General features: G+C 50.3%; 1 protein-coding gene across 1 annotated transcript; it reads left to right on the top strand.

The window, feature by feature from the left end:
- Nucleotides 1-1,516: 1,516 nt before the first annotated feature.
- Nucleotides 1,517-17,168, top strand: COMTD1 (catechol-O-methyltransferase domain containing 1). Its single transcript, XM_045025692.1, has 7 exons — nt 1,517-1,681; nt 3,905-4,038; nt 5,253-5,358; nt 6,357-6,475; nt 6,882-6,936; nt 8,759-8,892; nt 16,779-17,168. Exons 1-7 carry the CDS (start codon nt 1,600-1,602, stop codon nt 16,929-16,931), a joined length of 783 nt encoding a protein of 260 aa, XP_044881627.1. The 5' UTR covers nt 1,517-1,599; the 3' UTR covers nt 16,932-17,168.
- The last annotated feature ends 404 nt before the right edge of the window (nt 17,169-17,572 follow it).

Here is a 17,572-nt window from a genome sequence, read left to right as displayed (position 1 = left end):
AATCAGCAGACCAAAATTTCTGTTCCTGACTCAGGCTGACTCATCCTGTGACTTTGGACAAATCACACCACTTCTCTGTGTGTCAATTTCCCCACTGTAAAATGGGATCAGAAGGATATGTAATAGGGCATACCTGCCCTGGAGCACCCCCTACTGGCCAATCATGGCACTCCTTGCCTCAGTTTCCCCTCACCAGGGTTTTCTGTCTTTCCAGGGGATTCATATGGGCTCAGCCCTCTTGCTGGGTTATTCTCAGAGTTCAATCCCCTTCTAGGGGAACAGACATCCCATACAAACAAAAGGTTCTTCCACCCTACTTGAGCTCATTTTCAGATTCAGTTCCCAGCCCCTCCTGGGTTACCTTTAAGTCTCCAGGATGGAGACCGTTTCCAGGTTACTTCCCTGGAGCCTTCTCCCCCTTCACAGACTCAGCCTCTCTGGGACAAAGCCCTGACTTGCAAGCTTCTTCCCTGGAGTCCTCCCAGACCCAACTTCCAGGCTTTCCACAAGAGCCTAACTTGTTCCCTGTAGTGCTACAGACTTTTCTGTGCCCTTTTATGAAGCCCCAGAGTTTCAGGCTGTCACCTGGCCCCAATTAGTCCAGCCCCCTTAGAATGGCAGGAAACTAAGAATAGCACAGGTTGGGCTGACTCAAGAGGGCTGGCCAGAACCTGGCCTCTTAGCCTTAACAAAGCAGGTCACCCTATTACCGAGTACTTCTTGATACAGTTGGGATTCAGATAGAAGGTGCTGCATTATTTATTATTTGTATACATACTACAGTAGCACCTGCAGCTTCTGTCTGAGCCCCACTGGACTAGATGCAAGTAGTGTGAGACTCCCTGCCCCAAACAGCTTACAATCAAAGCAAAGGGGAAGCAAAGACAAAGAGAAATGTCCCTTGTGCAAGGTCACAAAGCAGGTCAGTGTAGAGCTGGAAATAAACCCAAATCTCCCAGTCCCATGCCCCGACTGCACTGCCCCTCATAACTGCACGCTATCTTGCAGACCCTGAAGATATTTTACACCATCTTCTTTAATTCTGAGAACCTCCAGGTGCAAAGTTATTTATTCATCTTAACAGAAACAAACACCCTGCCTATAAAACAATAAATATTGCAAACCTTTATAGATCCGCTGCTAACTATTTTTACACCTCCCAGAGCCTGAGGCTGTTGTAATCCAAAACAGAGATTTCCCAGTAATTAGATTCCACTATTGCAGTAGAGATTGCTTTGGATTCCCTTAGAACATTTAAATGCTAATTTTGCAAGCACTGACTTGTAACCTGAGCTATGATGATTTCATGCCTCTTTCAGAGTGCCTGGCTTCTCCACTGTAAGATGCCAATGCTCATAAATAAAACGAATGACAGCAACCCCTGTTTGTTCTTGCCTGTAGATGTTGCTCTTCTCCCATTGTTGTTTGTGATCATCACGTGGCTGCAATGCTTGCTCAGGCCCTGCAAACACGTGATGCTCACTAGATAAGGAACCCTAATGCACTCAGTGAGTTAGTCATTGTTCTTAAAGCTGCAGCAGCCAACAACATCCATTTTGAATCTTGCTGCTATTTCCTTCTTCTCCTCCGTTACCCCAAATGCCCTTTTTCAGTATAACTAAAGAAATGGCCATTGGGACCGCAGTCCTAGGGGTTGCTTTTGCTACTGGAGTCTTAGCAGGTAAGCGCCGCTTTCTTCTCTGATCTATAAAATCCAACACCCCCTCCCAGCTCGTGGCCAGAAGTGAGCTCTCCTTGAGCAGAAGGAAGCAGCAGTCCGCTTCAAAGCACAGTCACTGGCTGTGCTCAATCCAGCTGCACTTTACCACCCATTTAAAAAAAAGTGTGTGTGTGTGTGTAGGTTAGAAAGTAATTTACTAGATGTTGGGGGAAGGGGAGAGGGAAAAGGTGCTGGAATTAAAACTGCTGGCTTCTAGAACGTTAGCCAAGTGAAGGTGCGAAATATTGTATAGGGAGTGAGCGAAGGGGAGGGGGGGAGAGAGAGAGAGCGAGCTTTCTGTAGACTTAAAGGTTGTGGTTACATTTTTCAAAAGGCCTGGAGAATAACAATATCCTTTTTAATGAGGCTGACAGCTCCCAGGTCGGGCATGGGCTCTGGAGGGAATTCCCCTTGCTCCTGTCCCCAAGCACTGGCCAGGGGCACGCTGGCTGGTTCACCTTCCTGTGTCAGAAGCTGGCCACTGCCTGAGGCAGGAGACCAAATAAAATCCTGATCCTGCAATGAGCGCGGCTGTTGGGGACTCCTTTGCCTGTCTTAGGACTCTGCATGGGTTTGTATTAGCAGATCTCATTGTAGGATGAGCACTTATAGGAATCCATGGCAAACCCTGTGCACATTGGGCAAGTTTGCATGCTGCACATCTTGCAGTATAGCTAGCCCCAAGCATTCGAAATTGTGAGATTTGCTTTACAAATCATGAGATTTGTAGAAAAATAAAACTTGGCTTCTATTTGCCTTCTGGGTTCTGATCCTTTAGGAGTTCCATGTTCAAGTTTTTTTCTCTGCAAATATAAGGGCTAAACTTTCTTTTCTTTTTTTTAATGAAAGTTCAGATTCTCTTGGAATCATCTGACTGCAGCTGGGAAAGAGACCAATATTGTGAAACTCACAAGAGTTGTCAACAGTTTACAACTAGTGCCTATTTCCACAATAGCATGAGCCAAAGTCCAGGCTCCAAACAGACCCAGTATAGGAAAATCAGGGTCAGAGCTTTAGCTTCGCCATTTGTACGTCTGTCTGTTCTCAATAAGCTGAACAGTAAAAGCAAACTTCTACCCCGTTTTGTTCCTTTTTGTGGTTGCGTTCTGTATACATGGTGCCAAGTATCAGGGGGTAGCCATGTTAGTCTGTATCCACAAAAACAACGAGGAGTCCAGTAGCACCTTAAAGACTAACGGATTTATTTGGGCATAAGCTTTTGTGGGTAAAAACCCCCACTTCTCAAAATCTTATGCCCAAATAAATCTGTTAGTCTTTAAGGTGCCACCAGACTCCTCGTTGTTTTTATGTATACATGGGAACCTACACCGAGTGAATAGCAAGATAGAGTATCCTCTCCAAAAGACCTTTTCTAGCAAGAACTGAACACAAGGAATGGGTTATAGGCCAGGATTTGACTGAGCTCTGGCAGTAAATATACAGCGCTGTTAAGGGCCCAGTCTGTCTGTATAATCCACTATGCCACTGTACTGCAATAGACTGGAAAGCACACCTACCAATAGCTCTTCTACTCAGGATTAAAAGGCCACGGTTTAACAAAGCTGCTGTGAGCTGTCTCAGCCCTCCCCTTGCAGGGTGACTGCAGACAGACATGTATCCTCCTAAGCACATTGGAAATTGCCATCTTAGTTTTCTGGTCATGGCTTTTTCTTCTGGTAAGAGGAGCAGGTGCTAGTTTTCTCCCATCAGCTGGGGCAAGAGCAAGCACAGTCTGAGCAGAGGAGCAGGGACTAGGATGCTCGCGTTCTGTTCCTCGCCCTGTCACTGACTTGCTGGGTGATAGTGGCAAGTCACCAGACCTCTCTGTGCCTCAGTTTGCCCCTCTGTAAAGCAGGGATATTATTAGAAAAAAATCATTGAGATCCTTGAATTAAATGTGCTGTCTCATGGCAAAATCAGCCACTGAACGACATCAGTGTCAATTTACAGTCACTGCAGTCCTGGACTGGATTTGAACAGATGCTTTAGAGGTGAAAAACCTCTAATCCCACTGCCAAGCCCCTGAGCTGTCTAGCCCCTTCACCCTCTTCATTTGAGGTTTTGCAGAGCAAGGCACCTTTAGTGGCAGTTTTCTTGGTCTTTATTTGCTCAAGGCATAACTGGTCATTGCAAACTTTTTCCACTGAGACACAAAACCTTTTAATATCTTAATTTTTTTAATAGGTAAAAAATATCCATTTTTAGCTTTTGGAATTCCCCGATCACCCAAGACTCTACTTGGAAAAGGGAGCCCACTATGGCAATACATATTGGATCACTCTCTGCGGGAGCATCCAGTCCTAAAGAAGCTGCGACTGGTCAGTGTTTTTCTCAAGATGTGTTTTGTGGAGCGTGGTGTGTCTACAGTACTGCTATTAATGTCCCATGATTCATAGAGTCCATGGCCAGAAGGCACCATTGTGATCACCTAGTCTGACCTCCTGTATAACACAGGCCATAGAACTTCCCCAAAATAATTCCTAGAGTGGCTTTTTTAGAAAAACATCCAATCTTACTTAATTTAAAAATGATCAGTGATAGAGACTCCACCACGACCTTTGGTAAATTGTTCTGATAATTAATTACACTGTCAAAAATGCATGCTTTATTTCCAGTCTGAATTTGTCTAGCTTCAACTTCCAACCACTGGATCACGTTACACCTTCCTCTGCTAGATTGAAGAGCCCATTGTTAAATATTTGTTCCCCACATAGGTACTTACAGACTGTCAACAAGTCGCCCCTTAACCTTTTCTTTGTGAAGCTAAATAGATTGAGCTCCTTGAGTCCATCACTATAAGGCATTTCAATATTGTCTGTGCCCAGTACATAGATCTGCTAGTCCCTAAAGAACTGCCTTTTCTCTATCCACCTGTATGTAGGTTTGTAGTGGTATCTAAGGCCCAGAGTCTCAAAGCTATCTAAGTACCGGATTCCCACTACTGAAGTGGCTTGCCCCATGGCACCCAGAAGGCCAGTGGCAGAATGCCAAACTAGATAACCCAGCTCTCCTTTGGCAGGCAGTGCCTTCTCCACTGGGCCAAACTACCCCCTCCATAATCATTGCATTGCTCCCTATAGAAAATATTTAAATAGAAAACAAATGTGTTGATTTTAAGGCCAGAAAGAACCATTATGATCTAGTCATAGAAGGCCATAGAATTCCAGCCAGCAATTCTTGCATCAAGCCCATAGCTGCTTGCTGAGCTAGAACGTGACCTGTAGAAAGACAGCAATCTTGATTTCAAGACTTCAAGTGGCAGAGAATCCCTCCCGTCCCTATGTAAGTTGCTCCTGTGGTTACTTACCCTCACTGTTAGGTTTGCCCACAACAATGGTAGCTGCTTATACATGTATCTTCTTTGGTAAATGAACAGAAATTGCTTCTCTGAGATCAACAGTAATAATAAACCCCAATGCTGTCCTCATCCTGAGGATCACGTTGGGCTCTTGGGAATCTGCCTGAAAGAACAACTTCAGGGTAGTTTTTCCTTTCCTGTTTCCTTTCAATTTTGTACCATTTCCTTTTCTAGCTCACCTTGGACCATCCCTGGAGTAGAATGATGGTGTCTTGTGACCAAGCTCAGCTTATGGCAAACTTGGCCAAACTCATCAAAGCCAAGAAAGCTATTGAAATAGGTAAGAATGCACATTTCCTAGGGCATGGCTCAACACCGATCATTTGGAAGCTATGTCAACATAGTTCCCTGCTTCACCAAGCCTACCAAAGAGCACCAAGGGTGATGGGAGGTGGTCAGAGCAGGACTCTTCGGTTAGCTTCTTGCCTCTGACCTTGGGCAAGTCAGATTTTCAATAGTGACCACTGATACTGGGTGCCCAACTTGAGACACCTGTTCCTGATTCTTAGAGGTGCTGCAAATCCCCAGCCTCCACTGACATCAACTTCAGTGGTGAGCGCTCAGCACTTCTGGAAATCAGGCCCCAGGGGTCACAGTTTGGGTACTTAATATCAGTGGCCACTCTGGAAAGTGTTGACCCTGACCTCCCTGCCTGTTTCCTCATCTGTACAATGGGGATAAGACCAACCTCTCAGGGGTGTGGTGAAACCTAATTCAGGGCTGACGGTACAGCAGTGTGAGTGGCTTACGTGGAAAGCACCATGGGACAAAAGCAGAAGAAGAGAGCAAAGCCCGAGGGAAAGGGCTTGGCTTGGGTGGACCTAAGGGAAGGATTCTCAACCTCCTGTTTTTCAGGGTTAGGGAATCCACAGCAGCTGCCAGCTACTGCAGGTGGAGAACAATAGACACAGCCCACAAGGATTCAGTGTGCCACGCTGACCGTGGCTCCATCCCCTCCTCTTCCTTTTTCCCTTAGAGACCCGCTAAAGTCAAATTCATGCCATACAGGATGGTACTCTGAGGTACCCTTGACAGACGTAAGCTGTGAATTTAGCTAGAGAACTAACAAGCGTTCACAGCCACTATTCTGTCAGGCTTCAGCAGCTACTAAATGCTACCCTGGTAATGGGACAGATAGCATTAATTATTAGTGATTTGGGATCCTCAGCTCTTTTGGGGGGCTATATTCTTTAACAAAAAAAACCCCCTTCTTGTCTACAGTTAAATCAGTTTTTATGGTCAAATGAGTCTTACTTCTTTCTCTCGTGTCTTTTCTAGGTGTTTTTACAGGCTATAATACCTTAAACATGGCACTAGTCTTGCCAGATGATGGCAGAGTCGTTGCCTGCGATATAAATGAAGATTACATCAGTATTGGAAAGCCACTGTGGAAAGAGGTAAATAGTCTCTGCCCGTCCCTAAATGCTGCATGCTCTGAATAGGAGTGCTCAGAATTGTAGGAGTATGTTCCAGGAGGGCTTAACTTTGTTTCCCTCCAAGTCTCAGATATGCATGTGTGGTAGCTGCAGGTAAGAATCAGGTAGTTAGAAGGTTACACAACTTATCCACCCAAATCCAAGTGCCACGGAATGTGAGCGTTCACTTTAGGCACTATAGTATAGGCTGGGTTGAGGCAACTTGGTAAACTTGGCCTGTTGTTTGACCAAATGTTATATGAATGCTGGAAGTAACAGGGAAAGTAGGTATGGGAGCCTCCAATTTTATGGTGACTTTTCTGAGTGCATCCCACTTCAAGATATTTCACAACTACTTCCATCAAATCCCTTTCCTCTTTTGTTTCAGGCAGGAGTGGAGCATAAAATAGACTTGCGGATTAAACCAGCAATTCAAACACTTGGTAGGTAACATAATAAATATGAAAAGTAGAGGCTGAAGACCTAGGCTGGGGAGGAGTCCCTCATGTGACGTCTGAGATTAGGAGTTGTATAGCAAAGATGAACATGCAGTTTCATCAGTCACAATGGGCGGCTTCTCTGTTTATAGAAAGGAAATTTAGGAAGAGTTCAGCTGTTTCCAGATACTGGTAGAGAGGAGAGAGAAAGTGGATAACTGTTCATCTACCATCCATTGTTACATTGGTCACTTAAACACAGCAATGGGCTGCATGGGTAATATTAAAAGAGGTATTGTCTTGCTGCTTCTATCACAGGGAAAGCTGCTTAAGATGGATTTAAATTGGACAAAACCCAATTTCTCTCCCATGAAGTGTCTATTCTAAGTGATTATCTGTTTATTCTAGGCAAGCAAAGTCTTCTCTGAGGAGCGAAAGATGCAGAGGGAGTCGAGAAGCTAGTGTACAAGCATCAGAGGCAGGACATTTCTGATCTGGGGAAATGCAGTTTGGTATTCGTGGTCAGGAGGAAGCAAAGCCTTCCAAGACCACGGAAAAGGCAGATGCAGAACAAGTTTGTATAACAGGAAGCACTGTCTCACAGGGGAGCAGCATTAAGGAGGGAAAGTTGCTGTCAGAAAGACTGTTTATTCCCACTGCAAACGCCAGTGATCCATTCCACCAGCCAATGCTGCTTCTTTGCCCACACTCAGCTTTTCAGAAGAAGTGTCTTTAAGAGAAAAAACTGCCCAGAAGCAGCCTAGCACAGTCACTGTAGTACCCAGGGAGCAGTGTCTTCTTACTGTGACTGATGCTGCCGTCCTGCCTGGTAGCTAGACTAATGCGGCCTGTCACCCACTCTCTTCTGTCACAAACATTAGCCTTGTCTGGGCCACGTTCTTCCCTCCAGTGTACCCATACAAACTCTGATAACAACAGGGCTGTCTGCTGACTAGCCCCATGCAGAAAAGGCCTCACAAGTTGTTCTCCAAAACAAGAGGGTGCAGAGCAATTTGAGAAGGGCAGATAACTTTGCATGAGCTCCTTGCTCCTTCATAGTAGGCCTCTCAAAACCCTACCTCTCTTCCCCTTCTCCTCTGCTGCGATGCTGCAGTGGGGAGTGAGATTCCAAATGGGGTCCCCTCCCAAAACACACAGAGTAGTGGTGGGTGGGGCTATAAACCGCCAAGTACTTCTCTGTCACCTTCTAGTGCCCTGGGGTGGACCAGAGCCATTGTCTCTGCAGCTGACAGTTCCAGTTTGGAGCTGTCAGCCAGAGTGCAGCATAAGAAAGTTTTAACAGACCCCAGTTGCACTTGTTTTGGCCCAAAAAGGGGAAATGGAATGAGAGACTCCTGAGAAAAGCCCAATGGGTGACAACCACTTGCTGCCATCTGTGATTACACAAAGGATGCACGTGCTCAGGCAAAGTCCACCAAAGGGCCTTCTGGGTAAGAATTCTGCATGCCCCAAATTACAGCATTGTGGTCAGCAGTTGATTGATCAATCTGAAAATTCATTTAACATCTAGGGTCTTTCTACTGGGGGGAAATTTCCAACCAGCTTTAAAACCAGTTTAGCTAAGCTGATTTTAAGCCTAATGGGAGAAGTAGTGTAAACCCAGTTTAAAGGATCCTGACCTACTCTTACTGAACCAAATTTAGGAGTATCATGTCTACAGTCTACGCTATGGCTTTGGCTGCTTCTAAAATTGGATAGTAAGCTTCTCCAGACCTTTGTAGACTCTGAGCCTTGACATACATGGATTGTCTCACCCCTTTCCTCAGTGTTAAACGTGGCATCACAACACGCTTTGTTTCCTGTCTAGATGAACTACTGGCAGACGGTGAAGCTGGGACCTATGACTTTGCTTTCATAGATGCAGATAAACAGAGTTACAATGAGTACTATGAAAAATGTTTACGTCTCATAAGGAAAGGGGGAATCATAGCTATTGATAACGTAAGTATTAACCCACTGTTCCACCCCCACGTTAAATCATATTAAGGTTGTTACTGGAACTATCTAATTCTGACCCAGGGGACATAGATCCCAAACACAGCATTCAGTTTGCAAGTTATATAAAGGTGATTTAAAAAAAAAAAAAAGAGAACATGATTGTTCTATTTACCTGTTAATGACACACACAGGTAATATCTGCAGCAACTAAAACGACCTTGCATTAACCTGTATATATGTACACTTCAGCGTCTACTGTGCCCACACACACACACACACACACACACACACACACACACACACACAAAGTGCAGAATACCAACATCTTATCAAGCTATTCATGCATTACACAAAGAATGTTTTATGGGATATTGATATTTAACAGTTATATCCTCCTATAGGGCATCTTCTACAATTGTAAACTGTTCATAATACCTAAAACTACATTTGCTTTATTCATCATCATGTTACAAGCGACTTCCAAATACTTTAGAGAAACTATTGAACAGTATTACTCAAAAAGAAAGAGAGGGATTAGTGTTAGTTGTGTTAGGAATGTCTACACGTTTTCATATGTCTACCTATTTCTATTAGGTTAACTTATTTATAGGGGCTGGTCTGAGGCTTATTACTTGCAAACAGCTCTGAGATTTGTTGCATTTCTATAGAGCCTTCTGCCCAAGGGTGTCAAAGCACACTATGAAAGTAGGTGGGTATAGTTGTCCTCAATAAATAGATGTGAAAACTGAGAGAGGCCCAAATTAAGCAACGTATTTACATATGTACTGAAGTTTGTCCCTGTTCAACCTATCACTTAAGCTTAAGTTCCATTGATGCTAATGAGATTCAAGCACATGCCTAAAGTTAAGCATGCGCTTAAGTGATAGGCTGAATAGGGATGGACTGCTGAATCAGGACCAGAAAGATTAAGTGACTTGCCAAAAGTCACCAAGTCAGGGAATAGACTCTGGACTCCCAGCCCCACTGGAGTATGCTGCCTCTATGTGGTGTGTTATTAGTATGAATGCAAAATATTATAATGCTCTTCAACCAAACTCCTGATTTGTTAACTACTTTGTGATCAAGGGCTTTTCTACATTACCTCAGCCGGGCCTGGGATAGCTATGCCAGCCAAGCCTCCTAATGGAGACACAGTATACGGCAACAGAAGGAGTTCTGCCAGCATAGCTATACCAACTTCTTCTTCGAGTGATTGCTCCTATGCATTCCAGTTAGGTGTGCGCGCCGCGCGTGCACGGCATCTCGGAACTTTTTTACCCTAGCAACACCGGCGGGCCAGCTGGGCGCCCCCTGGAGTGGCGCCGCTATGGCGCTGAATATATACCCCAGCCGGCCCGTCTGCTCCTCAGTTCCTTCTTACCGCCCGTGACGGCCAGTTGGAACTGTGGAGTGCTCTCTGTCCTCCACTACCCTAGCTTTCGCTAAAGGTTTTTTTGTATATAGTTAGTTCTTAGTTCGTGTAGATAGTTGTTATAGTTAGTTAGTTAGGTTTAGTGTTAAGGTTAGGGGGGTTTCCCCTCCCTTTCCTCTCCCGGTGCGGGCTCATGCCCAAGGCACCGGGCTTTAAGCCCTGCGCAATCTGCCAGAGGCCTATGCCCATCGGGGACCCGCACGACGCCTGTCTCCGTTGCCTCGGCGAGGGCCATCGGACAGACAAGTGTCAGATCTCTTCTGCCTTCAAGCCGAGAACACGTAAGGAGCGGAACTATAGACTTAAGCAGCTCCTCATGGAGGCGTCGTTACAGCCCCCGGCACCGGCTGCGCCGGCACCGAGAGCCTCATCGGTGCAGAGCGCACCGGCTGCTCCGAGCCGTTCCGGCACCGCGCCGCCGCAGCCTCAGCCGGCGGCTCCGAAGACCCGGCACCGCTCCCTTTCGCCTGCTAGGAAGCGCAGACTGGCGAAGGCGATCGCTAAGTCCCGCGCTGAGGACTCAGCCAAGACTGTTGCGCCACCTGCCACTCCCACAGTGGCCGTGCACCAGGCGGGCACCGGGCCGTTGACTCCGGCGCTGCAAGGGCCATTGAGTCCAGCACCGCCACGCTCCCCGGCACCGTCCGCGGTTGAGCCACGACTGCCGTCGACGCCGGAGACTTTCTCCGCGGCGCGTGAGCTGATACAGCTCGTAGAGGCACCGAGCCTCCGGCCCCCGGCACCGCCGGTGCGGGCTGTCGCGTTTGCAGGCAAACCGGCAATGATGATCCGGCCGCCCTCCGCGGACCGCTGGCACAGACGACGGTCCCGGTCACGCTCCCGGTCCCGACGAAGGTCGCCATCCCACCGATCTCGCTCTCGGCACCGCTTGCCGTCCCGGTACCGGTCGCCATCCCGACGCCGGTCGGAGTCCCGGTACCGTTCGTCATCCCGGTACCGGTCGCACTCTCGGCACCGATCCAGGTCCCGATCGCCGTCGCGTCGGCACCGTCGGAGGTCTCAGTCCCGGCACCGTTCCCGGCACCGCGACTCTCGCAGCCATTCCCGGCACCGCACATCCCGCTCCAGGTCAAGCTCCCGGCACCGGTCGAGCTCCTGGCACCGCGGTGGCAGACGGTCTCGGTCACCGTCCCGGTACCGAATGGACAGACACTGTTTCTCGGCACCGTCTGCGGACAGACTACCGCCTTCGGCGGTACAATCCGTCAGCGCCTCAGCACCTCCTTGGCCATCCCGCCCGGCATCGGTGGCCTCCGGCGCGGACAGTAATGCGCACTTGCCACCGACCCCTCACGGTGATCCTCAAGGGGCTCAAAAGTGGGGCTTCTGGGTTCCCTGGGCCCAGTATGAAGCGCAGGGGGTACTGTTTCCCCCGAGAGACTCGGCCTCCGAGCGCAGGGCCCCCGAGGCAACGGTTAGCCAGGCGGCCCCTTCGCCTCGACGTGAGCCCTCCGTTCCGCCGGACCGCCGGTCCTCCGTGCAGCACGACCCAGCCGAGGCGCAGTCAGCAGCCCCTGCGGAGGAGGCCGTCGTGCAGGGCTTGTCCTCATCGTCCTCCCCGGACGAGGCGGTGGCCGGTGCTTCAACCAAGGAGCCGCCGCCCATTGACCTGAAGGCCCACCAGGACCTGCTTTGCCGGGTGGCGACGGCCATGGATCTCCCAGTAGCGGAGGTCCAAGAGGACGAGGACCCTATTACCAACGTGGTTGGTGCGGACGCTCCCGTGCGGGTGGCGTTGCCCTTTGTGAAAACAATCCAAAAGAACGCCACCACGCTTTGGCAAACACCCGCTTCCATCCCTCCCATGGCCCGAGGGGTCGAGCGTAAATACTCAGTTCCCCCTACGGGCTATGAGTACCTTTATACCCACCCGACCCCGGACTCCTTGGTGGTGCAATCGGTTAACGACCGCGAGAGGCACGGTCAACCTGCGCCGAAGTCCAAGGACGCCCGGCGCATGGACCTGCTAGGCTGCAAGGTCTACTCGGCGGGTGGCCTACAGATGCGTATTGCTAACCAGATGGTCCTCCTAGCCAGATACGTCTTTGATATCCTAACGTCCCTGGCGAAGTTTACGGAGCTCCTGCCGTCAGCCTCCCGCCAGGAGTTCACGGCAATGTTAGAGGAGGGGAGGAGATCATCTAGGTCCTCCATCACGGCAGCCCTTGACGCTGCGGACTCCGGAGCTCGGACCTTAGCCTCCGGCGTGTCGATGCGGCGCATCGCCTGGCTGCAGTCCTCCACCCTGCCACCGGAGGTGCAATATACACTGCAGGACCTGCCCTTCGACACGCAGGGTCTTTTTTCCGAAAAGACAGATTCACGGATCCAGACCCTAAAGGACGGTCGCGTTGCCATCCGCACCCTAGGGATGCACACGCCGGTGACACAACGCAGGTCCTTCCGGCAGCAACCCTCCCGGCCCTTCTACCAGCAACGCTATCGGCCGTACAATAGCCGGCGACCGGCTCAAAATCGCCGTCGTCCTTCCGGCAATCGGCGTAGCCAGGGCCAGGCCTCTTCCAAGGCCCCTCAGGGGGCCAAGCAGGCCTTTTGATGGGACGCTCGAGGACGGCCCATCACTCTCCCTACTGGATCCTTCCCCTTTATTTTACAACCGCCTTTCCCATTTCTTTTCGGCGTGGTCCCAATTAACAACAGACAGCTGGGTGCTTCAGACAGTCCAGTCGGGATACCGCCTTCAATTTGTTTCACCCCCGCCTTCCCACCCACCCTCCCGGTCCCTCTTCAGGGACCCCTCTCACGAGCAATTCCTCTTACAGGAGGTCTGTTGAGCGTGGGTGCCATAGAGGCAGTGCCTCAAGACAGGCGGGGCAGGGGATTCTACTCCCGTTATTTTCTCATCCCCAAAGCGAAAGGGGGGCTACGTCCTATCCTGGACCTTCGCGAGCTGAACAAGTTCCTGCTCAAGCCCAAGTTTCGCATGGTTACCTTGGGGACCATCATTCCCTCCCTGGATCCGGGAGACTGGTTTGCCGCCCTCGACATGAAGGACGCCTACTTCCATGTCGCGATTTATCCTCACCGACGTTACCTCCGGTTTGTCGTCAACAACGCCCACTACCAGTTCGCCGTGTTGCCGTTCGGGCTCTCCACCGCACCGAGGGTGTTCACCAAATGCATGGCGGTGGTTGCCGCAGCCCTCCGCCGTCGTCGGATACATGTCTACCCGTATCTCGACGACTGGCTGGTTCGCGGTCAGTCTCAACAGCTGGTGATGGGCCAGTTGACAGACATTCTGTCCCTCTTCCGACGGCTCGGGCTTCTCATCAACGCCGAGAAGTCCACTTTGGTTCCGTCACAGCGGGTGGAGTTCATTGGAGCGGTCCTCGACTCCGTGATAGCCCGAGGCTGCCTGCCACAATCTCGACATCAGACCATGGTCTCCATCATCCGGGACCTCGTCTCCTTCCCGACCACAACGGTGCGCTCCTGCCTCCGCCTCCTAGGCCACATGGCATCATGCACGTATGTCACCACGTACGCGCGGCTCCACCTCCACCCGTTCCAGTCTTGGCTCGCGTCGGTGTACCGACCGAATCACGATCCCATCGATATGGTGGTCACAGTCTCCAGGCCGACCCTCGACTCCCTCGACTGGTGGCTAGACCCGCAGGTCGTCTGTGCGGGAGTCCCGTTCCATCCGCCTCGCCCGTCCGCCACGCTGACCACGGATGCCTCAGCGCTGGGTTGGGGGGCTCACCTGGGCGACCTTCACACCCAAGGTCTGTGGTCGCCGCAGGAGCTCGCTCTCCACATCAATGTACGCGAACTGCGAGCGATCCGTCTGGCCTGTCGCACCTTCTGCACCCACCTGCAAGGTCGCTGTGTGACAGTGTTCACGGACAATACAACAGCAATGTTCTACGTGAACAAGCAGGGCGGAGCCCGCTCCTCCCTCCTCTGCAAGGAAGCGATGCTCCTGTGGGACTTCTGCGTGACCCACTCCATTCACCTGGAAGCGTCCTTTCTTCCGGGAGTGCAGAACACGCTGGCCGACCATCTCAGCAGGTCGTTCCTCTCCCACGAGTGGTCCCTCCGTCCAGATGTCGTACGCACGATCTTCCAGAGGTGGGGGTTTCCCCAAGTAGACCTATTCGCGTCCAAGGAGAACAGGAAGTGTCACCTGTTTTGCTCGTTCCGGGGTCACTCGCCGGGCTCCCTGTCGGACGCCTTCCTGTATTCCTGGAAGGATCGCCTACTCTACGCCTTCCCTCCGTTCCCCCTCGTTCACCGAGTGCTTCAGAAGCTGCGGAGGGACAGAGCCACCGTCATTCTCGTAGCTCCGGCCTGGCCGAGGCAGCATTGGTACTCCCTGCTGCTCGAGCTCTCCGTTCGGGATCCCATCCCCCTTCCGTTGTGGCCGGACCTCATCACCCAGGACTTCGGCAGGCTCCGCCATCCGAGCCTGCAGTCCCTCCATCTTACAGCTTGGTACCTGAGTGGTTGACCCACGCAGAGAGGGACTGCTCGGCGGCAGTACAGCAAGTCCTGCTAGAGAGCAGAAAGCCTTCCACTCGCTCCACCTATCTGGCGAAATGGAAGAGGTTCGCGCTCTGGTGTGACCAACGAGGCCTCAATCCCTTCGTAGTCCCGGTCCCTACTATCCTGGACTACCTCTGGTACCTTAAGGAGCAAGGTCTTGCGGTCTCCTCCCTGAGGGTTCACCTGGCAGCAGTGTCCGCCTTTCGTCCATCGCTGGAAGGTCGGTCCATCTTCTCCAACCAGATGGTTTCCCGCTTCCTTAAAGGCCTGGACCACTTATACCCGCCGGTCCGGTGCCCTGCTCCGACCTGGGATTTGAACCTCGTGCTGGCCAAGCTGATGGGTCCCCCCTTCGAGCCCTTGGCCACATGCTCCCTGCTCTACCTCTCCTGGAAGACGGCCTTCCTTGTCGCCATTACATCAGCGAGACGAGTTTCTGAGCTCTGCGCTCTGACGGTTGGTCCGCCATACACCGTCTTCCACGGGGCCAAGGTGCAGCTTCGACCACATCCGGCCTTCCTCCCAAAGGTGGTGTCAGCCTTCCACCTCAACCAGGAGATTTTCCTCCCGGTGTTCTTCCCGAAGCCGCATGCCTCGCCAGCAACAGCTGCACACCCTCGACGTCCGCAGGGCGCTCGCTTTCTACATCGAGCGAACTAAACCATTCCGGCGTTCGCCCCAGCTGTTCGTAGCGGTTGCTGACCGCATGAAGGGCGAGCCGATATCCTCCCAGCGGATTTCCTCTTGGGTCACCGCGTGTATCCGGACCTGCTACGAGCTTGCTCGCGTGCCGCCATGCCGCCTCACCGCACACTCGACGAGGGCGCACGCCTCGTCGGCTGCCTTCCTGGCCCACGTTCCGATCCAGGACATCTGTCGAGCGGCCACCTGGTCTTCAGTCCATACCTTCACCTCCCACTACGCGTTGGTGCAACAGTCTCGAGACGACGCAGCCTTCGGCTCAGCGGTTTTACACTCCGCCACATCTCACTCCGACCCCACCGCCTAGGTAAGGCTTGGGAATCACCTAACTGGAATGCATAGGAGCAATCACTCGAAGAAGAAAAGACGGTTACTCACCGTAGTAACTGTTGTTCTTCGAGATGTGTTGCTCCTATCCATTCCAGACCCGCCCTCCTTCCCCACTGTCGGAGTAGCCGGCAAGAAGGAACTGAGGAGCGGACGGGCCGGCTGGGGTATATATTCAGCGCCATAGCGGCGCCACTCCAGGGGGCGCCCAGCCGGCCCGCCGGTGTTGCTAGGGTAAAAAAGTTCCGAGATGCCGTGCACGCACGGCGCGCACACCTAACTGGAATGGATAGGAGCAACACATCTCGAAGAACAACAGTTACTACGGTGAGTAACCGTCTTTTCCTGCATGACATTTGTTAAGCCAACAGAAACACTCTTCTGTTAGCATGTTACGTCTACACTGGGAGTTTTGCCAGCCTAGCTATATTGGCTGGGGGTGTGCTTCCCCCTCCCCCCACTCTCCTAACCACATAGCTATGCTAGCAAAACTTTTGTAGTGTAGACAAGGCCTAACAAAAGGAAGTTAAAGGGGTTGTCAGCACATGCTTGTGAAAGGCTGCGTGGACAGACTTACATGAGTTTAAACCAGGCTTATATTAGTTTAGCCCCAACCTCTTTTGAATGGGTTTAAAATCAACTGAAATAAATATGGATTAAACTGCAGTGTGTCCACACAACCTTTTGCACTATTCTAATTTAATCAGTTTTAAAATCACACCTTTAGTTAAACACTTACAACTCTGCATGTAGAGAAGCCCATAGTCTTGTAAACTCTAATAAAGTTCTCTTGACCCTACACTTTCCTTTGGACTGTCAGTGCCATCAACAGCCTGGTCAGATGCAGTGTGCACCTTGCACATGAGGGTGATTGTGTGCATGTGATTCTTTTTTACATTAGGTTTTATGGCATGGGAAAGTATTGAAGCCAAGCAAGAACGATATGGAAACCCAAAGCCTCCACCACCTCAATGAGAAGATCTTACGAGATGTACGAGTCAATATCAGCATGCTCCCAATGGGGGATGGAGTGACACTAGCATTCAAGCTATAGTGGGAGAAAAATGCTGAGCAATGACAGGGAGACAGAGAAGAACCAATTCATCAGGCAAAACTAAGGTGGAACATGAGTAGCATCAGTGAACCTGTGTCTCAGCTGAATAGCATAAAGCTGGGAAAACAGCCCTTGAAATGACCAGAAAAACTACAGGTATCTAAATACAATGGTAGAAAAAAGATTTATATTAAAATTTAGTATAATTTTATATCACAATAAAAAGAAAAACCTACAGTAAGTTGTCTTTGTAAGAGATAGTGATAGAGGGAAGGAATCTCCTTAACGACTCACTCCTTCAAGACACTGAATGACTTTTTTATTATTTGTATTATGAGATACAGACATTCCCCATTGTAAAGAGCTTACATTTACACACGCAACACAGATAAAGGGTGAGCACTGAAGCACTGAAAGATTAAGTGATTTATCCAAGATCCCATAGGGAATCTGTAGCATTGCCAGGAATGGAGCCCTGACGGCTCCAGGCCCAGTTCAGCGTGTTAACCAAAAGACCATCTTTCCTTGGCTTTCACTGCCTTGAAGGGGATTTAACAGTGCTCACCATCTCTTAGGAGTGGCCCTGTAAATCACTCTAGAAACGAAGCCACAAAGCAGCATGAGTAACCAGGAGAAGAAAG

Source organism: Mauremys mutica, chromosome 7 (assembly GCF_020497125.1).
Source record: "Mauremys mutica isolate MM-2020 ecotype Southern chromosome 7, ASM2049712v1, whole genome shotgun sequence".
Lineage (NCBI taxonomy): Eukaryota > Metazoa > Chordata > Testudines > Geoemydidae > Mauremys > Mauremys mutica.
Note: the sequence above shows the minus strand (reverse complement) of the source record. Positions and strands in the feature narration are given on the sequence as shown.

What these genes read in the sequence shown, in the direction of transcription:
- COMTD1 (XM_045025692.1), top strand. Translation starts at nt 1,600, where the DNA reads ATGCCCTTTTTCAGTATAACTAAAGAAATGGCCATTGGGACCGCAGTC. An exon ending in TGCTACTGGAGTCTTAGCAG is followed by an intron (nt 1,682 to 3,904) that starts GTAAGCGCCGCT and finishes TTTTTTTAATAG; the next exon opens with GTAAAAAATATCCATTTTTA. An exon ending in GAAAGCCACTGTGGAAAGAG is followed by an intron (nt 6,476 to 6,881) that starts GTAAATAGTCTC and finishes CTTTTGTTTCAG; the next exon opens with GCAGGAGTGGAGCATAAAAT.